The following is a 22447-nucleotide window of genomic DNA, read 5'->3' on the forward strand; positions in this document are numbered from 1 at the left end:
CCATTAAGCAATTTAAAATTAAATATAAATTATTTTTATTTTAAGGATTTTAATTTTCACTCGACAGGGATTTATTTTCTTGAGCAAATCTACGGCGAATTTAAGGCTGTCTTAGAGCACTCCGCAGTCCGTCAGCTCGATCATGTTGTGGCCCATGGGCCGGTGGCCGATGGCACCTTGAATCCTCTCCAGCAGCTGCATGCCCTTGCGCACCTTCCCGAAGGCGATCCTCCTGCCGTTCAAAATGGACAGCGGCTTGAAGCTGATGGTGAAGTTCACCGCCGTCTGGGCATTTCCCCTCACATAGCGACTGGGAAAGGAAAGGATCCCTGCATCCACGCCGTGGTTGAGCACCTCGAAGTCGTGCTCGATGTTGGTCAGCTCGAAGCCCCTCCTCCTGTCCATGGCCAGACGACCCTCCATCCAGATGGGGGCCAGGGCTCGGGTGAAGACGATGGCGCTGCTCTTGTTCTGGGTGCAGATCCTCATGAACTCCAGCACCACCTGGGGACAGGCCTCGGTGAAGAGCTGGATGACCAGGCGGCCCTGGATGCGTACCTCCCGCACCTCCAAGTCCAGGTAGATCTGGGGGCGCAGCAGCTTGCACAGGATGCCCACGTCGCACTGGTCCATCAGGCTCTCGTATCGATGGAGCACATGGAGGGGAATCTCGCAGCTGAAGGATCCAGACGCCTTAGGCTGGTTCTTCTTGGACTTCCCGGCCAGGGGATCGAAGAGCTCGCCGCCCTTGTGGAACACCTTATTCTTCTCCAGCTGGCGGCGCTCCTTCTGCCTGGCCAAGTTGGCATTGCGCCAGCGCCCAGCTGCCAGACGCTCCGGGGATTTGGTGAAGGTGCGCAGGGTATTGTTGCTCTTCTTGTAGAGGGCCGTGAGCATCTCCATGTAGGACAGCTCCATGCCATTGCCCTCGATCTGGACCTTTGGGGGAGGCAGATATGTGTTGACCTTGCCCTTGATGTTGGACATTCGATCGCGATGCTGGCGGTACAGCTCCCGCTGCTCGTTCATCACCATGTGGGATCGGGCCCGGGGCATGCCCCGCCTGGCGGTGGGCACGGGAATGAGTCGCTGGTGGTGGCGGTAGTTGTTCGCCAGCTCCTCCTTCTTCACGTTGAAGGTGTGCTTGGGCCTGGCCTCCTCCACCTGGCCATCCAAGCCCACCAGGTTGGGGTTGGGGCTGTTGTACACCGGCTGCGTCATGGTGTAGGGGCCCCGCTTCACCGCCGCCACGTAGGGAGTCATGGAGCTGGGTATCTGGGGGATCTTGCCCCGGGCGTTTCGCGGCACGTCCCCGCGGATAAACATAGTGGCTAGGTGCGGAAATCGATTTCAATCTATAAACTTGAATTTTAAATTGCTGAGCGCGTTTCGAGCGACCTGTTTGGGGGTGTTGGAAACTTTGACTGATGGGTAGTGGGGACTTATGCGGCACAGGTCACCTAGTTCGGGGCGAAAAAATGAAAACACAACAAGCTGGCCAACGTAATTATCTACCTAATGCTAATTTCATTAACTGAAAACGCGTGCCATGCGTGCGGCGGCTTTATGGTATATTCTTTGATGTGGAAAACAACATGAAATTGCAAATTTTTCGACATCAATTATTTATTTGATATATAAATGATATGCAGCGCACACGTATGCTGGACCCGCTGGAACTATGAAGTTCAATTTAATTATTTTCAACTGCTTTGAACGGAATTAACACTGCGGTGGCCTCATAAATGCAAGCTTGTATTCGCGTAATTAGTGATTTAATTAAAATCTGCAAATATGCACGTCATTAAAACAGAAATATTTGCATAGTTGTGAGCAACTAACTAAGCACTCCTAATGCCCATTGTTTTGCGGAAATTGTAGCAGCTAGTTACCCCTTTTAAGCCCGATTATAATGGTGTCTTTTTTCAAAGTACCCCATTTATTTGTTGGTCAATTATTCAATCCGGCTTTGGTTTTATTCATACCGCTTTTGACTTTTTGCAATCGTTTATTAAATGGGGCATAAAATGGTTTTGACGGGCTTTGTCACTGGCAGTTGGTATTTTGCATGCTCACCGAACCGATGGCCAAATGGACAATTAGCGGCCATAACACTTCAATAAGTGTGTGAGATGGTCGGAATATATTGAGGAGCTCCAAAACTATTTAGTAGTTGACATAAAATTAACTAATTTCAAGAGCTTCCATGTAATGGGTGGAAAGCCCCAATAAACAACACTGTTTTTTGCATCGCCAGCTTTATTAATTCAATGGCAGAGCTCTCGCAGATTTACTTTTGTTCAGAACGGATTAAGCGATATTGATAGCATATGGTGCTCATATACGTATGCTGATAGCGGGGTAAAAAACCTATTCGAATAGCATTAATTGATTGTTAATATGGTAGGGCTTTTGCGGTCACAATTAAATGATTAATGCGATTGAGTGCGGCGAATGGGCTTCCATGAATTAAAGATAGCGGCAGGATACGTAGCCACGATAATCTGATGCATTAATGGCCCCCCTCAGTCGATTATGAGGACATCAGCTGAAGGACATCCCTCTCCCGGGCCAGAGTGTCATTAGGGCAACGCTCTTATCGCTCAACAATCAACGTCAACGCGGCGGAGGGGCTGGGATGGATGGGATGGATGGGTTGATGGGCTGATGGGTTGCTGGGTGGCTCCATAGACATTGAACCACTTAAGCGTTTTTTGTTCTCAAGTGTCGCACCCACAGATGCATCAGTGCTCGTATCATCGTCATCTTTCCAGTCCCTAGTCCCCAGTCCTCAGTGCCAGGACCTCTCAACTTTAACCTCCACGACGTGTTTTGTACTTTCTCTAGTGCCACATGCCATGGCATTCATATTTGATATGCACGTTCCAGGGCACATCTTAAAAATGTGTCAACAATAAACCCACACATGCGTGCGGACAAGTGACTGCAATTTGATCAAATACATATGCGCTGCACCCGAGCTATTTTATTTTTATTTATTTAACCCTCTGACAAATGCCCCTGACAAATATTCCGACCGGAATGCTTGACATCTCCAATAAACCACCGTTCGCATATTCGCATTGGCATGCCGCTCTGAGGTCGAGGACTGGTTATATTTGAAATACCTCAGTTATCGGTTCTTTAATCCTGGTAGCCATTGTGGAAGCTTTAAATTTCTCTTGTTCTTACAAGTGCTTTTCTTGAAATGCATCTGCATCTAAGTGTTTTCTTTGGTTCATAACTTTAGGTACTTCAGTTCTCCATTTAAATTGTAACGAGTTTTAGTAAGATTCATTGCATATCATTGCTGAGAACAAAGATCCAATTAAATCATAATCATCAGGTGATAAAATACCCTCGTATCTCCTTGTATTTTTTGTGACCTTGTGGCCAATGCCCGTATATTCCGCCCTTATATTCCTTGCCATTTTTTATGGGCCAGGACAAAAGCCGGAGCGGTTAGTTAAGAGCATAATGGATCATAAATGCTTGGGCTGCGAAAATGTGATTTTATTCTGTCTGCTCCGACGCGTCTTTTGCCTCCATTATCCCGGCATCTGGCTTATGGATATGGAACCTGTCTTATTGCTGCCCCTGCCCCCGGATTAGGTGTACACACACTCCCCCATAGAAATGTGCACATGGCGCAAGTGTGTATTTTTATGACATTCTGTTTTTGCTCAACTCATGGTCTGGAGCACTTTGTGCTTGTCATATTTTCTTACCGGCGAGTTGTCGGGGGGAAACCCGGAAAATTGGTAGGGGGATTTAGCTAAAACAGACGAAAGCATGTAAATGGAATATGTAAGTATTTAAGCTGAGATTTAGCAGGGGCAAAGCCAAGGCTCGGTCAGGGGCTTACCAGGGAAATTAAAAAGTGCTTGTCAAGGCATTAGGTATTTCCGCCACTTAGCCGAGACTTTAAGTCGCTCTAGCCACTTCCATGCAGTCCATTTAATCAGCTCTAATTAGCCCGTTGCCATCAATTTCAGTCCCACTGCAGGGTTTGCAGCCCAATGCGACATTCGCTGAGTGTCTGAATTGGCTGAGCCCTAAAGCCATCAGTTAATTAATGCCATTAATGTCTTAGCAGTGGCAGTGGCAGCAGCCGTAGCCCTCGAAACCAGTAACCAGTAATTAACGGAGTTGACAAATCAAGTTTGCCCCGCAGGTACGCCGGCATAAAGGATTATATCAGTTAGCAAGCGGGCTTAATTAACAATAAGCCGAGGTGTTAATAGCCCGACGACAGAAATCCCAAAAGTTCGGTACCCGCCCGAAAATGTCATTCCACCCGAAAAACATTTAATCCAATTGGGGAGCGAAGGTGGAGGCACTGGGCCATCGGGAAGCGATCCCCACACATTAAAAAACCATTTCAAAGGCTTAGGATAAGGTCGGCAGCCTCTCCCATTCCCAGTTTCCAACTCATCGCAAAGTTGCCTACCTTTTGCTTAGGCCAGAAAGGTAAATGTGGAAAAGTTGTCGTGCCAAAGATGAGAATGCCGAGATACAATTTTAAGCGTACCTATAATCCCTGAACAATTTATTAGCCAAGCGGTAGAAGAGGAGAAGCCAATTAGGTTAATGTGTCGAAAGGAATCGGAAGGTTCGCCTGGGAAAAAAAGCAGATTTTTATGTGATTTGTCTGCTGCCATATGCGAAGCCCTTCTTGCGAATATTTTTGACTTGTATTTTCTTAGTTTAAGGTAACAGCTCCCTTAAACATACTTTATAGCCATCAAATTCCCACTCTAACCCAACCATAATTCCAGTGAAACCTCTGTATCATAGCACCTTCCTAACTCTACTATAACTTCACTCTAACCCAACATTTAAAAAGTGTTGGATAGCACTTAAAGAGTGTTTTATACAGAGTTATAGCTTAATGACGACATAATATTGTTTAAATATGTTTTTACACTTTCGAAGCATATTATTACATTTATATACAATTTCTTTAAATATGTATATCTTTAAGTTATCTGTGTAATTAAACTTTTAATGCGTGCTTTTGTTACCCATTTGGCACATTTATTTCCCCAAGGATTTGTCAGACTTTAGCAACGCCTTAATTAAATGCAGAAAAAGGACCCGCAAACTTCATTGGTTCCGGTGCAACTGCAAGAACGAAAACCATTTAAATGCGGACATCTGGAGAATGCAAACGTGAGGGTACAATTTAGGGTTAGCATGCAGGGACCCTTGCTTTTTGCTGCTGCAATAGCAATTTTCCTGGCCAAACTCCTCCTGGCAGGGGGCACGGCACGAGTGTTCCTGAGACACTCACAAAGGGCTTGGCACGCTCTCAGGAACGGGGCTGGGGGCTGGGCGAAACGGAGGCAAATGGCCACAGAGTTGGCTCTGAAAAGCCATTTATCAAGACATTGCATAACAATGGCGCCCTGCGCCCTGAATATCCATAAAGGATATTCAAAGCGAGTTAAGCTTTATGATTTGAACACGTGTTAACAACACATAAAAGCAAGCAACGATTTCGCCAAAGGCAGAGCGAGCGGATTCCAACTAAATAACACTGAATCCCAGATGGATTTAGTGAAGCAGAAAGAACTGAATCGCCGCTGTGCAGATGCAAGATTTAAAAGGAAAGCTAAGTAAACGCTCTGGCAGAGGGCTCTGGTCCAGTGCAAACACCTCCCCACAGCTCTCTTAATTTATACCGCAGCCAACAAGCAAAATAACTTTTGAAAGGGCAGAGATATTGCCGCTGGGCATGCGCCTGAATGCAACTCGCAAATTGCACGGATCATAAATTAGAATCAGAAGCAAAGAACCCATAAAACTGGGGAAGTGTATAACTCAATGCGGTGATAAGGTGGTATAAGTTTAGTCTATTCCTTATTTTACGGTGTTACGATTAGGATTGCTTAAACAATCGATACTATCGATAGTATCGATGGTCGAAAAATGTAGCAAACATCGATTGCTCGGACCCACCATTAATACTTTCGTTCAAAAAAATTTTTTTTAGAAATTTTGGTATATGTAAAAATAAAATAGTATGCTGTGGTATACTTTCGACAGGCTTTCGGCTAAGTGCGTACATTTTTCGATACCATCGATAGTATCGATAAGGACCAGTTTCTTTAATAAAATATAACTTTTGCTGTATGTGTAGATAGATAAAAATAGAAACTCTTTTTAAATGTGGAAAAATGTTGTTTGTTTTCGATAAGCCAAGCCCATCATATTTGAAACTTCGCATTAAAAGCGATGGTTCTGAAACATCCGCCAATGTGGTTCAGGATCCGTTTCCCCAGCCCGTTGTGGACGCATCCGCAGGAAAGTAATATACCCATCAGCCAACGAGTACCGGGTAGAAAAGAAGCCGAGCGACCCACACACATGGCGAAAAGTCAAGTGCGGAGCGGCTGGGATGAAAAGCCGGGGAAAATGGGAAGCTGACTGCCACAAAGCAGCTGTAAAATAGTTTTAATATCCGCTGGCAAGTTTCATTGTGTTGTTGCAGCTTGTTTCTCCCCGGCTCGGCTCCTCGCTCATTTCTTAAGCCTTCCCAGTGGGGGGCTCTCCTCGGTTTCCCCTGGTTTTCCCTTGGTTTTCCTCCGTTTTCCCCCAGTTTGTCACCTGCTTCCCTCGGCAGCTGCCAGCTGTGTGATTGCACATTCATAACATTTCCTATCAGCCCCTCAGCTTTGCCATATTGCAGGGGCCCTTTGAATTGAAGCTCCTTTCTGGCGTTTGGCTTGCGGAAATTTGAACCTCGGCAAATCAAAGTGCAGAGTTCCATCGCAAAGTGTCTGTCACTAAATAAACTTTGATTTATTTATACACACTTTGCACTCGAAGCGCCTCCATTCGGAAAAGTGTCCTTTCAGACAGGGTAAATGTATTTTGTGTCCTGACCACCGGTATCCTTACCTTGGCAGGTAAGTGCGATTTGGGCATCTGGCCAAGCTCCACAGAGTCGGAGTTTCTGGCAGCCTCACTTGCCAGACAATTAAGAAGTTCATTTTCCTACGTGCCGTGGCCAACAGGATGAAGCTCCACACGCAAAACTAATGATGTGCCCATTGGAGTATCCCCAAAAAGCCCGCAATGTGTGCTAAGTGATTTAAATTATAATAAACACGGCTTAATGGCTGCACTTTGCAGACACATAAGCCTTGCATAAATAATATAAGATGTGTTTTGGCCAATACTTCACAAGAAGTTGAGTAAAGCAGACTTACGTGCTAAAACTACTTAGTATAGCATTAAGGAGGACCTTATGAATATATGTAGATATAATCCAAAGGTATATTGCTGATTTCAATCATTTTATAAAGAGAAATATTTAATTAAACCACTATAGTCCATTTAAAGATTGTAAACTTTATGATATTAATATGAAATTCGTAAGTACAGATTTAGGGTGGACTCTTTTCCCTCTAATATTTCAAAGATTGATTTAACTTTAATTTGTAATTAATTTCGTGGATAATTTGTATGATCAAATATTTGAAAAGAGATTTTTGAAGTTTTTAAGTTTACATTTTGTTGGGGAAAAGTAGGTACATATCTGTTTAATTCTGAAAAGTTGAGAACTTTAAGCCCATTTCTCCACTTGATAGACAGCTCGGCAAAGTAGCTGCAAGAACTTGTTGCCCGGATGAAGAATCTGCATAAATCCTCGTTAACGATGTCACATCACGTGACAATATGAGCAGCGCAGGGATTTAACATCCAGTGGAAGTGCCTGTGCAGTAGTAAACCTGGAGTAAAACTGTTGCCACTGCAGGAGTGAAGTGCGACTCCGGGGAATCTCGAGGCCCCCATTTTCCGCCTCGTCGGCTGGGGAATCCAGGTGCCCCGGCGTCCTGGTACTCAGCTCACAATGCTTACACGTTTGCTTAACACCAATTGCTGCATATAGATTGGAAATAGCTGCGGAGGGCACCTGTTGAGATGGTGACTTCCCTGCGAACACACGGTTAAATGAATTATCGCTTAACTCGGCACATCCATCCAGCATTTTATCAGGAATTTTCTGTGCGGCTGCCACCGGCTTCAAAACCTCCAATGAGCCACAAAATGATACGGGCTTGGGTTATAAAAAAGCAAATGAAAAGCTGAACTGTTTGCTTACTTTCAGATATATTTTTCATCTTTGCTGCACGTACACTCGACCCGCACTTGTTAGCCATTCGTGTGGCATAATGGCAATAAAATCACGTAGAAATACTTTCCAGCTGAACTTCTACATTCGAATTTATAGACTTGGCCTTGGAATAAAGGAACGATTTCCGGAGGGGTAATGTAAAATTATTCTTGTGATGATAGCCTGCCCTAATGGCATGTATGAAACCCAAGGTGGTCTATTGTTAACCTATCAAATGAACACATTATGCAGCTTTTTGTGGATGCCTATGCAAGTGAATGCTTCTTTGGCCATATATGATCTGCAGAAGCTCACCCCACAATCGATTTTTCGCCCTGTATTATTGGTTTTCCAACTCCAGTGCTGCTCAGAAGCCAGGCACTTGGTTTAAATCAAATTGCAGAGGAAAAACACAATTTGAGCAGATAGTCAGGAGACTGAAAGACGCCGCCCGAAGAGCAGAACACCCCGCAAATCTAATGAAGAGGGCATTCCCCGGCAATCGAAGACGCTTACCGCATCCAGCTGGCTTTGATTGACTTCGGTGGCTGGGAAACGCAGTGTTGGAGTAAAATAAAGTACAGCACAATGGAGTTTCTGCAGGAGCGAGCTGGGATAACTGCGAAAGGATTGCCATTGCCGTAGGGAGGGAACTCCAGAGTCCTCCAATTGGCGGGCACGACCACAAAACGCTAAGTGAGCTGCACATAAAACCCCTTTGATTGTTAAAAGCATGCAAAGTTTGCTCTACTCCAGACGACTTTGTCGCTATTCGTTAAATTTGAGTTTATTTTCGGAGCTATTCGAGGAACAGAACTTAAACTTGTACACTGGAGAGAAGGTTTCACAATAGGTTAATTGAAAATATATAGTCCTACGGATGCATGGCTTAATATTCGATTTTCTTATCATATTTGTTACTAAATTCGAAAAAATAGTGTAGAAAAATGAGTTTCTTCCTTACTCCGACTTCTAAAAATATACCTAAAATAGTTATAATGTCCTTAAATGGGTCTTCTTAGCTTTTTAAAATATTTTTATATTTTATTTTTTATTTTCTTTATATTCAGATAATGTTATATAAGTTTTTAGCACAGCTAGAAAATCGTATAGCTCTCTTAAAAGTAATACATTATCAATTTAATTTATCAAATATCCTAAGATTGTTTATCCCTACTAAAACTTCCTTAGCAACGCCTTTTTCCCGTGCAGCCATTGTTTTTCCGCGCGCACTTTTTCGCCAATGCAATCCGCTATCTAAATGGGAATATTTTATTTTTCGGCAGTTGTTTGCCACTCGCAGCTAAAAAATATTTTTATGCTCTGCGGATAAATAAAATGTGTGTAATATTCCGCGCAGGCTGGGGTCAGGCCGAATAAAATATCCAGCTGGCAGATACATATATGCAAGATGTATAAACAATCGTGCATGCGGGCGCTTAAATGCAAGCAATTTAAGACCGTTTTGGGGCCGGATCGGAAGTCGGTGGGCTGCTGGGCTGCTGGGCTGGCGGACGTGTATCCAGGATGTTTCGCCACCGCTGTTGTGCAGCGTGTTGCTGTGTTTGTTGCCTCCGCCACCTGTCGCCCCAGGACCTGGTAGCTGATATTTCAGCCCGGCTTTATCCAGCAGCCAGCATCCACATCTCGGGCGCACACGGCGTATGAGTAATCCACATGACGTACGGCGTACGCGCTCGCTGCTTTTTTATATTTTTCCATCGTTTTTTTTAGGTAGCAGCAAGCGCAGCTGCCGCCGCAAGTTTGTGCCGAGTAAATTAAATTTTAACTGTGAGTTTAGCTTAAATGGAAAGTTTCCGATCCCCCGGCTGGCGGGGTCGAGGGTCGGATGGGTTAAGGGGTTGGGGTGTTGCAGGGGGTGCTCGGAGGCCAAGAAGCCCCCGCCTTTCTTAGGTTAGTGGGTCTTAATTAAAACGCGAAACTTGCTCTTCATGTGTTTTTGTGCGCCCCTTGATGCTTAATTAAAATACTTATACGACATGTTGTACAGGCGCCTATCTGTGCCCATGCAGAGTGTGTCAACAGCTGCTGCGGCCCACACCTGCCGGCCATGTGTTGCCCACCTGAATGGAGTGCTACCCACTCCATCCCCAAACCCCTCACCCTTTCAAGCTCCTGATCCTGGGCAAAAAGTGCGCAATCCCCGCTAATTTGCCATGCCCTGCGAAGTGACACCATTAGCTGGCTTTGCCGCTCTTTTCACCAAAGATGAGCTACTTTCGAGCTGCGTCTGAGCTGCTTTTGGGCTGCTTTTGAGCTGCTTTTGAGCTGCTTTTGAGCTGCTTTTGAGCTACTTTCCAATGTGTCTTTTCCCTTTTTTCTGCCCTTTGCGAACATCTATCGGGAGAAATAAATTTCGCCTTTGAATGCCAGTTCCATATGAAATAAATTCCCAAGCTCCAAATCTTCGCAGTCCTCTGAGATATTTTAATTAAAAGTCGTTAGTCTCCTGCTCGAGGAATTTCGCTGCGGCACATGGCTGGAAATGAATTATGTTAACAGCCATCCGTTGGCGGTAAATTTTCGGGCCCAACTGCTATAACCGCATTTTTCATTCATTTCACCGTTTTTGGGCTGGGGTTTTGGCTTTTTGGTTTTCGGGTGTCGTGACTGCGGCTGGCGTTTTATTTTTATGGCATTTCTTTGTACAGATTTTGCGGCTGGCGGCTGGCTGACAGCGATGACAACCCAGTGACTGATCCTTATGAGGCATCGGGGCTGCATGGGATGAGATGGGACGGGATCCCCGGCTGCTTGACTGCTCTCAGACTAATGAGCGGATGCGCGGTTGAGCCAGGAATTTGTTGGCGACGTCGTCGTCTGGCTCAAATGAGTTTAAGCGATTTGTGTTTCCTGGCTGGGACACGCAGCGAAAATGCACTTAATTCGGGAATAAAGTTATTTTCTTGGGAGGAAAATTCAGATTTATTAAGGCACACTAGCCAACCAAGTTGGCTTTGTTTAATTAAATACTCGGAATTCTCCTTTCGATTTATTTGTCTTGTATTTTATTATCATAAAAGGGTATTATTTTCATTTACTGCAACCTTTTTCCTGACCTTTGTATTTATTATGGCACACTTTTTGTTTATTCTACAACATGCATTTTATTTTGGTTTAAATGATTGTGTTTATTTAAACAGGAATTTTCTTTCGCACAAACAAAACGTATATTTGCCAATATTTATTCTGTTTCTTACGAGTTTTGGTGTATGTTATTATTTAAAATTGTTTTTCGTTACACATACATATATTTTTTATATCTGAACACTTGCCTTTTCTTTGTGAGGATAAGTAAGCAGGCCGTTAAATGTTAAATACTAATTACTATGCGCCCTCGCAGTGTAGCTCATGGCTATGATTAAATGCCTGCATTATAACTAGGCTAATCGTTTATCTAGCAACTTTGCAGCCTGCGAGTTCAAACCACAAGACAGGCGGGGCTGTGAGGGTTAAATGTCACTGCCTTCGATCAAAATTCGCCCGCGACTTGCCCCGGCTCCTCGCTGCGGTTACGCACTCGCTTTGAGTGACAATGTCTTGTTAGCCAAATTGGATTTGGCCTGGTTAGCGCCAGCATACATACAGTATAAATATGTTTATCCGCAGGGCTTGTGCATGCATGCCACAGTTTTTCCGGCGCAGAGAGCCAGAGCTCGGCGGCAAAGTTGGAAAAGGGTTATCAGCACGCAATCAGAAGGCACCCTCGATGCGACCTTCGACCTCGTGCTGCGGCTGCCTTTGGTCCCTCGTCCTTCGCCCTTGCCGGGGCTCCGGCTTCTGCTCCTGACGTTTATTATATTGCATTATGCGAACATTTCTATTGGTATTTATGCGCGTGCTTCTTGCGGCGGCATTATTTGTTCGCTTTTTGCGGGCATCCTTATGGATTCACCCATGAAAATGGGCGGGAGCCCTAATTTGAAATGTGGTCGCTGGCTTTTTACGTACGAGTATGCGAGTGTGTTTGCGACACTTCAGTCGCGGCATTTCGGGATTTTTATTTTAATGTGTTTTCATTTTTCATCCCTCGATGCGCCATGTTATTGGCAGCCACATACAGGCCTGTCTATTTATGAATTATTTATTGACAACAAGTACGGATGACAGCGACAGGGCCGCAAAAAGTAGTCTGTGTAGTGGCACAGTAAAGTTTCGCCTTTCGGCTTTGACAGCGGCAGGGAACTTGTGTCGAATTATCCATTCAAATTGGCTGCGAAAACTTTGCCCGAAACTTTCCCGGTCCAAAAGCCACTTAGCCAGCGCAAAGTCTCAACTAACTGATAAGTATGCAATGCAGTGACATCTAAATGTATTAGGACAAATTCAATGAGACCCAGAAGTAGGGTTTCTGGTTCCATTGGTAGTATTTAAAAAACGTCTTGAGTAGGAAATTTCATCTGATTTACATATTTAAATGGCCAAAAAATGGGGCACGCACGTGTTCCTTTCGGGAAACAAATGACGACATTATGGCCCAGAAACGCCGCCAATATTCTGCGGAAGGGAAATCTGATAGGGCTAAAGAGAAGGCGGAAGGGTAACAAAGATAAACGTAGACAAACCGCTGAAATCCACTTACGCACACCCAAGCCTACATTAAAAATAAATCACAAAAAATAGGGGAAGCCAGCCCGAAGAGGGAAAGGCATAAAAATGCCAAGTGAATAGCACTACAATGTGAAAAAATGAAGATGAATGCGAAAATATTGCGTATCCGCCGGGATGGCATCGAAATCGCGCTGCGGGTGGCAGCCCTGATGTTTGGCCCTGGCGTTTGCGGTGACAACCCTGCGCCGCCCCACTTTATAGCCCTTAAATCCGATTTCAACACTTAAATCCTGCGGCACGTAAGTGCCTGCTGAAGTTGTGCGAAATTGCGAAAGGGGAAGCACACAGGCAAATCAATCAGACTTTATTTATTTTGCGCAGAGATTAGAATCGGAAATAAATTAGAATGAATAATAAAATCGAGGGAATTTCCGCCCCAGCTTGTAGTGGCAAGTATGAAATCATTCATAATTCCCAAGTGCCTCAGGGAAATATGTGGGAGGAATGCAGGAAAAAAGCAATGACTGCGGCGCAAACTTTTAAAAAGAAATCGCAGACTAATGGATTTTGCGGGTGGCACATAAAATCGTGAAAAACTCCGCGAGAATAAGAGGCTTTTTTACAGAATGGAGAATAAATCAGTGCACAACTTCAGCTAAAAGCAAATAAAATGTGATTTAATTTAATAAATTGATTGCGGCATTAGCCACACTCTTTACCACATATAGGGCAGGCCAGGGAAATCTAAAAACACCGAACAAAGGATTCAAAAAGATAATGTCCTTAAAGTTCGGGTAAAGGAGCTAGAGCTGTGGAACAGGAGATAAACAAAGCAAATACACAATGCTGAAAGGAAAGTCGAGGACCTGGCGGTGAGCGGTTGGGAAAGGCAGAAAGTAGATAGGAGAAAGGAGAAAGCCGGAGACTGTAATCCAAAATAGCCATCAGAGAGCTTGGTGCGGAAGGTCCCCAGCCAAATTTGCGACTAAAAGTTCATTTTTGGGTTTTGTTTGAGCTGTTTGGAACATCGAAAATCCCACAAAACGGTTTTGAGGCTTGAGAACGGATTTAACGTCACTTCAAGGGGATTTCGAGTACGATTTTTATTTAATTTTGCGCACAGGCTGAAGAATAAAATTTAAAGTCACTTAGCTCTAGCTTTTTCATACATCGAATTTGGACATATTAAATATGCTTTGGCTGGAATTGGTTCAACCGAAAATGTTCATTGCAAATTGATTGAGCTCTAAAATGGATTTACTTTATTGCTGCCATTCACGAATAAGTCGCCAAGGCTTTTAGCATTAAACTTTTAATCCGTTGAATAATATCGTCAGTTTATTAAACCATATTTGAGTTGTTTTATTTTTGCTACATTAGGCCACATTTTTACTCCATTTTCCGAATGGCCTCTTCTACATTATTTATATTTTTTAAAGAATTCTCGCTGTTGAACACAACGCTTTTCATAAAAATTGCCAATCAATGAATCATATCCGCTCGCTCTAATTAAATCCGATCCACAGAAGCTGAAATTACCAGATGAAAAAACCGGAAAGTAAAATCGCCCAGGGCGTCAATATGCGAATAAACGACTCGGAACAACAGAGAGTGCTTGAAAAATGGATGCATAAAAGTTAAAGTGCCTTCAGGAAAATAAGGCAGCAACTGTCCCGAGAGCCTTAAAGTGTATTACATTTCTCATGCCTTGCCGGTGCCCTTTGTTTTCCTCGGCAGAGGAGAATCCATTTCCCCTCGGATTCTCCGGGGGATTCCCGTCAACGCTAAGAGGAATTATATGGCATGGGCCTGCATGGGTCCTCTCTGCTCGACCGCCTCTCTTCAGACTACACAAATTATGATAAGCACTTAAGTATTACAGGCCATGGAGCAGCAATCAATGCGGCATTTAGGTCCCCGCTGACTATTGGGCGAATTCCTTGAGAAGATTCGCTGCCAAGTGCACGGTCAGTACATTCCGGTCCCATTCTAATGCCATCGCACTGTCTCGCTCTCCTTTCGGGGCCAGCAAACAAAATCACTTAGATGGCTGTCGACAATTTTGCTTGCCAAGAATATTTACAAAAATAATAGAAAACTCCAACTGAACGGCGTGCCAAATAGTTGTTTTCCCTTTTCCACTGCCTGCGCCGCTGCCTTTCTTCATTTCCCGATTTGTGTATTTGCTTGTATATATATTTGCATGGGAAAATAGTGAAAACAAGCCCAGCCCGGCCCGGAAAATGCCTTGAAATGTGTCAGAGGCATACATTGTAAGTGGAAAAACTGAAAACTCCGGCCAAGTCAAAATAAATTATGGCAACAAACGAAAAAATTAGTTCAAGCAACCCACACGCCAGTCGAAACATAAAGTTCTCCATGCCCCATGCTGCACTCCAACTGCGCACTGTAAAATTCTGAAAATGCTGAGTTCCATTGCTTTTATTGGGCAAACTTTAAGGGACCCAGGCAATTTTATGCACACTGAATTAGAAATGTGCTGGGCAAACAAATCCTTGGCTTCGGATCTCTCGAACAGCACATTAGCACATGTCGGTTGAAAGGCTCCCAGAAGACCCGGAAAAGCAGTGAAACTGCAGGATTAAAGCTGCATCCATTGACTGATAAACAGGAAACGAGGGGAGACCGGGGAAAATGGGGAAACTGGCGGGTCAAAGCATTTGTCTGCCCAATTTAACTATCGCCCAACGGCAAACAAACCTGCCAAGCGGCTGGCTCCATTCTGCGGTGTGCCATCCGTCCCCATGGTAATGGATCTCTAAATCTGTAGGCCGGAATACATACATTCGAGGACCGGGGACCGAGGACTCGGGACAGCGAGCTCGGATGAATGGAGGTCGAGCAAACAAGACGCAGAAGGCGCTTATTATTGTTTGCCATTCAAGCATCACCCGGACCTCCCAGAACCCAAAACATCGCAACCCAAGCCCAAACATGGACCACTCGGCCACTCGACCAGCTCCACGGTACCACGGAAATCAAAACAATGGAGGCCAACCCGAAATCTGCGAAAAATAGCCCATGAAATGGACGAAGTGGAAAAGCAGGCATCCTGAAACGAGGCGGCAAAAGTTCCACCATAAAGTGCAAATGAAAGAGCAAAATTAACTATTTGCGGCGAAACTACACGGAAAATCCATAAATGGCTGGGAACTAAATTGATATGCTCAAATGAACAAATAGACAATCAACAATAGACAGTTGTCTAGCTATTAAAGTTAACTCAATGTTTTCATAATGTATTTAACGGATCTTTTACCTAATGGAATGAAACGGTTTTGGGTATCCATTTTATGGATTAGAACAATCTTAAAGATAACATATCCATTTCTTACAAATTTCAAAATAAATCGTGATTTTGTTATATTATATTTTAATATTTCAAAAAATAATAAGTTTTTTTTTTTTAATTAACATCTTTATTTAATATAATCCAGGAACAGATCTAATTAAAGCCTTTAACCTAAATGTTTTCTTAAGTAAATAATCTCTTAATTATAAATTATAATTAGTTTTCAACTTGGTATATAGGAGTAGATCAAATTACGACTAGTTTCAAGTAAATAATATATTCATATTAGTCTCTTAGGAGCAGCCCAAAATGTCTTCTTTTGAGCCTGCGAATTGGGATAGCCCCCTGTAATCTCCGGGCTAGACGATTACGGTGGGCAGTTAGACGGTCGTTGTACCTGCTTGAGAAGAACGATATTTGGTCTTCAACAAGACTCAGGTTTAGGTCATTGTGAAGCGTTTGGCCGCTAACGAACCACTCACAGCCAGTGATTTGTCTTAATGTTTTGTTCTGGACGGTTTGGAAACGTTTTCGGTGGGACGCAGCCGCCACTCCCCAAATTTGGATTCCATATCTCCAAGTTGGTGCGATGATTTGTTGATAAATGTGCCGCTTGCATCTTAGAGATAGTTTGCTTTTCTTGTTTAGCATCCAGAATAATTGGTTCCGCTTTAGGTTGCACATTTTGACGACTCTGGCAATATGTTCTCGGAAGGTTAGGCGTTTGTCCAGTGTGAGGCCTAGGTATTTCGCCTTAGTCGCTTGCTCTATGTCCACATTATTAATGTGGACCACCGGAGTTGTTTTTCGGCGTAACGTAAAGCAAACGTTTACGCATTTGCTTTCGTTGATTTTGATATTGTTCGCCGTGGATGTTTTCCCTGAATGAATTTATTGTATTTCTGAGCGTTGAATATATTGTTGCATACTTTTAGAAACCTACAGATAATATTTATAATTTATTTAATATTTTCGTGTCACACCTATTGATTTGGTTTTGCTTTGGACTTATTTTACTAACTAAAATTTTATAACTATTCTAAGCTTTCGAGTTTTTTTTCTAGTGTAGTGCTCCACTTAAAGCAAGTTTGCGGGCAGCTTAAATTGGAAAAGTAGTCGAATGTGTGTTTATTTTCGCATTTAAACTTCGGCTGCTTTCCCACTAATTACCTGCGGGACATCAAACATTTATTTCACCGCCCCAAAGAGCCTTAAAGTGCGTATACGCCGCGTGGGCCGCGTGGCGCGAATTACGAGATACAAGCACGTCGCATAACGAAGCAATTAAAAAGGAGAAGAATGCAAATATCCGGCTGACCAAAAGGAGCAGAACGCAGTGAATTAATGTGGCGTCAAATTGAATGACAGCCGCTGCCAGAAAAGGTGAAAAAGCGGCGGCGGCGCCATGGAATTAAAGATGCTGATGGCGCTGATGAGCGGGGGAGCAGCCGAGAAATGGGACGACAATTTCATTTCAAAAATGCAAGATGCCGTGATGAAGCTGATAAAAATGAAGTGGATTCCGCCCGGAATTATAAACAGCTGTAGGAGGAAGCGGAGAGTCTGGCAAGAAGCCGGACAGCCGGGATCCGTAACAAGGGTCTGGCCGCGGAGACGGGGAGACAGGTGGGTGGAAGCCCCCATCTCTTCCTGGCGGACGCCTCCCTGTCACGTTTCAGTTAGTCAAATGGAGGAGGAGTGGACTGGACATTGCTGCGGGCCAGGACAAAATGACGAACGGAATTACATAAAGTGGGGTAGCCCGGGCAACTGTGTATTCCGTAATGAAGACGCCGGAGAACACGCCTGGCTGGCAATCCATTTAAGACTCGTCAAAGGGTTCTCAATGTCCGCCCGGAGACAGGTCTCAGGACTCAAGACGCAGGTTCGAAGCAGAAACTGCATTTTAATTGAAGTTCGCCGACAGGTCTGTCCGTAAATGGCAATCCTGGCGAAATAGTTAGTCCCCTCAGGTGTGCTTTAAAACACAAATATTCTTAAATAATTGGCATCAAGCATTGTTGTGTTTTGCCCTCCGTTTGGACTTCAATTACACTTAAAAGTTCTCTGTGTGTGAGTCATGAATTTTTCATGAATTTCACATAAATGATTTTATTGCTCAATATATGTTGAGGAGGGCAGAGGGCTGTGAGAAATCCATAAAACAAAATAAATGCTTCGTTAGAAGCTTTTGTGCGCGCTGGGATAATTTAATATTTTCTTTGACACTCGAAATCCAAACAATTCCTGGGGCCATAAATGAATGCTTTGTCATGATTTCTTTCATTACAGACCGACACCAAATGACAGGCCGCACAAGGAGGAATGCCAAAGTCAACGAACGACCGCAAATGCACACACAATCCGAGGCAGGTTTAATGAGAGTAGAGTTTCACTCGCCCCCATATGCTGAGGGATAGTATGCCCCATCCCCTAACTATCCAGATCCCAGATCCCAGATCCCTAGCCCAGCCCTATCCTTCGTATGTGTGCAAATTATTATCCCAGCCGCATACAGCCATATAGACACACACATTTGAGTGTTGATTTACACTTTTGATTTATTTTATTTATTTAAGCCCTGCCTGGTGTCTCTGTGGGTGTGTCGTCGTCTAGGCCACAAAAATGCCAAATGGCACAGCAACAAAGCTGGCAAAAATATTGCTGCCCATAATTTTCATGCTCTCATTCGTATATTTTCTCCGATTTTTTTTCCTCCTTTCGGTTTTTGTGGATTTATCGCAGATTTTGTTCTTTATGTAAGTGTTTTGTTTCTTTCTTTGTGGGCCTGGACCTCCGTGTTTTGGAACTCCGGCGAGCTGAGCTACTTGAACGGAATTATCATTGGCAGATCTGCAAATACTTCAATGGCTTACGGAGACTTACAAATAGCCCTGCCGACCTCGGGTTCAAATTACCAGACGGCCAGGACTTCGAGGAGCTGGGCTTATAATAATAACAAGCCAAGTTGGCAGCACAAGCCAATGGGTCAATCGTCAGTTAACTCAACTTGTGTTCGACATTCGATCTGGTGTTTGCCTATTAATCAGACTTCTGGTTTTAACCAGGCAGGTGCTTATTCCCAAGCCACTAAATAAATGATGTTTCCCTTTCCCAATACCTGCATGTTTGTGTCTCAGCCAGATTTTATGATGCGACCCGCATTTCAGTACTACATTCGACTCAAGGCGAGTTTACGAATGAACGGGTCAATCGTCAGTTAATTTAACCCTTGATGCAGTGCTTCAGTGTTAAATGGGCCATAAGCCGTAAATTATATTCTTCCAAGAGGCTGCAAAATTTATGGCCAGTAAAATTTGTGTTAACGTTCTGTCGGTAATTATTTTATTTGCCCTGCGGAATTGGATGTTTTGCCCAAATGCTGTGTTGTTTTTGAGGGCCAAACTCCCACAGATGTGCAGCTAAGACAACAAATAAGCAGTGGAGCACCTCGACCCAAATTAAACAGCACCACAGTGCGTTAAGCTTAACGAGCCTTCACTGTGTCTCAGCAGACAGTAGTCAGTCGGTTCGTTCGGTCGAGTGGCCTGTGTATTTTTCATAATTATGTGTGCACATTACTCATGGACAGCCAAATGCAAACAGGGACACTGATGCCAGATGCAGGGCGTAAGGTCCGGTGCCGAGGAGCACTGTATCCCTTATAGCTAGTGTATGGTGTGCAGTAACTAGGCAAACATTTGCCGTATATTATGGCTAATTTAATTGACTTGCCCAGCTTGCCTTTGGCATGTGTCGCACTGTGTTCGGGTGACTATAGTTCTGGGGAACGGGAAATGACAGTGGGGCTTCAATACCCCATGCTTGCCAGTGATTGTGGTTCCCTTTGATGTTGCCCAGACTTGTTGAAGAATGTCCTTTATTGACAACACAAGTGCTCTGAAATACCAGACGGCAGAATATCAAGCGATATCCTTTAATAAAAGGAGTGAAATGGAGAAACTTCTTGAAGCGGGTACTAAATTCAATTAAATCTAGCGAAAGGAAACGGCTCTTTAATAGCCCGCTGAAAAGCGCTCAAGGTGTGTAAAAGTATGCAGCGAAAGAAAAGCTATGAACTTTTAGAATAGTAAGTAGTTTAAAAAATTAACGAAAATAAATTGTTTCCCTAAATTTGTTTTTATGTTTTAAAGAATAAGTTTTTCAACTATACACTTATTTAATAGTTTCCCAAGCTAAAAAATCATATAGCATACTTTTAGACACCTTTAGGAAATATGAATCCATACATCGAAATTTTTCACTTTTTTTCTCTTATAATATTTGTTAATATATTAAAAAAGGACACATTTGACAGATTCAAGATAAAAAATTGTTCTTAAATTTGTATGTGCTAAAACACATTTATGAGAAATGAATTCAGTCAACATGAATAAATGTTTGATATCCTATCATAGAATATTTATTTATGTTTCTATGACGATAATGAATGAATGAACCTACCCCAATTTAATATTTAACGATATGTAGATACAATTCTAAATCGGAATACCCACGCCTGTTGGCAAACGCCAGTGCCAAATATGCGAGACCATTCTGCCGCGACCAAGACGACATGTTCCGTTTCTGGGGCAAATGTTCTGGGGAAGTATGTGTGGCTGGAAGGCCTTCTTGTGGGCCCAGCATGCCGTATATTCACTTAATTATAGATGCGACACGCACAATTTCGGGTCCTTCTCGGAGGGCATTGTTATGTGTCCCTGCCCCAAACTGTGAGCATATTTATGCTCGTGGGCCTGACCCTCTGGGATTCCCGGGCTTCTTGTGTTCACTTCATAATGGGACACGCAGCTACAATAAAGTAGCAATTACCACAAGTAGAAACACATGGAAATACCCGGCGAAGGCCCTCGGAAGGACCTTTTAGATGTTTGGAAACTTGACTACCCATGGATAATTGGATGCCGAGGACACGCATCAAAAGAGTAGTTATGATTGACATATAGGAGCCGGAAAGGAGAGTAATGAATTTCCAAACATTTTCAATTTAACTTGCGACCCTGTGGAATTTTATTGAATTTTTACGTGGAAACAGCAGGAGCTTATACTCGCACCCTCATAAAAGTTGGCGAAATATTTCATCTAGTTGGAGCTAGACGGTTAAACACTTTTACTTTATGGCAGGGAACTATTTAATTTTACCAGCAGTTGGAAAAACTTTAAACTTTTAATGGGAATGTTACACTCTATTCATATGTTAAAGTATCTCTTAAATTTATCTAAAAAACCATGTTAGTTTTACACAAAGTAAATAGTTTCTTACCAAAAAATTGTATGTTTTGTGGGTTTAAGGAAAATATTTGGTTCAGCTTAAACAAGTGCGTTAAACTGAAAACTTTTTAATAATTGAAGCAATCGTAGCTCCAACAAAATGTGTTGTTCTTAATTATTACTCATACGCAGTGTGGCCTTATTTAATTGGATGAAGTTCAAATAACCATTGACTGAAACATCGTATTATCTCGGCCCAATGCAGATAGTTTCCTGATTAATAAAATATTTCTTTTCCCCAGCAAACGCCCCGGGTTAAGTTCTTCGACTGGAGTGCGGAAAAGCTCTGAAAAAAACGGAAAATAAAAAGCATCCGCTGCACTTACCATTCACATCACACGTTCAATCTGTTCACTTTGCTGGCGCTTCACGTAGTTAACCAAACGGGGATCGAAAGGCTGCAAAAAGTGCACGGCAATCTCGGCTTTTTTTCGACAAACTTCACTCTGCAGTTCGGCCGGAAGGGAATATGTAACCGCGGCGGCAGCTTTGCTTAACTAAATTCTGTTGTCAAAACTTCAGTGGTTGGGCCACAACATTTTGACAGGCCGGAAAGAGCGAGGCGCTGGTGAAGAGTTAGGGGCCAAAAAAACTTTCAGGAGGCAGGCGAGCGGGCCGAGTTTCAGTTACGAGTGCACTTAACTATCACGGCCAACTTTGCAGCACTTAACAACACTTGGGCGAAACTTCCAGCCAACCGCATAGACTAGTTTGGCAATATGTTAGGTCCTTATCTGCGGCAAATTCGTGTGGTCGCCAGTGGATCTGATCGGCCCTCCCAACGTGCCAACTCTTCGAGTCAAAGGGGATTTTCCGACCACCTCGAGAGCCGAGCTTGCAACCGCCTCGTCGAAGGAATCACCGCAAACTGCCGCAGCGTGTCCAAGTCCCCAGACAGCAGACTGTTGGCCCGGTTCCTGCCAGCCTCGGCTGCCCAGCATCGTGTCCCGTGGATTGTCCCATCCATCCTCGGCAGGAAAACATCGCCTGAGTTTGTGAATGGGGCGATGTTCTGGGAACGCCGTGGCACTGGAACGCCTCCTGCGCATGCCCACGGGCCGTATGCAAGATTTATGACAGTTCCGCTAGGCCGAGTGCGGCGACCACGTGCCACGTGGACCTCCAACAAGTGTGATAAGCGCGATAAC

At 43.7% G+C, this 22447-nt stretch overlaps 2 protein-coding genes across 2 annotated transcripts in view; both read right to left on the reverse strand.

The window, feature by feature from the left end:
• LOC108023068 (5-hydroxytryptamine receptor 1A) overlaps positions 1-22122 on the reverse strand; it is a 40668-nt gene extending 18546 nt beyond the window's left edge. Inside the window, exon 1 of the mRNA XM_017092316.3 lies at positions 21626-22122. The gene's annotated coding sequence lies outside the window, so the exon portion shown is untranslated. The remainder of the gene's footprint in view (positions 1-21625) is intronic.
• Positions 12-1434, reverse strand: LOC108023065 (uncharacterized). Its single transcript, XM_017092313.3, has one exon. The coding sequence runs from the start codon at positions 1324-1326 to the stop codon at positions 112-114; it is 1215 nt and encodes a 404-aa protein (XP_016947802.1). The 5' UTR covers positions 1327-1434; the 3' UTR covers positions 12-111.
• Positions 22123-22447: the final 325 nt, after the last annotated feature.

This window comes from Drosophila biarmipes, chromosome 2R (assembly GCF_025231255.1).
Source record: "Drosophila biarmipes strain raj3 chromosome 2R, RU_DBia_V1.1, whole genome shotgun sequence".
Lineage (NCBI taxonomy): Eukaryota > Metazoa > Arthropoda > Insecta > Diptera > Drosophilidae > Drosophila > Drosophila biarmipes.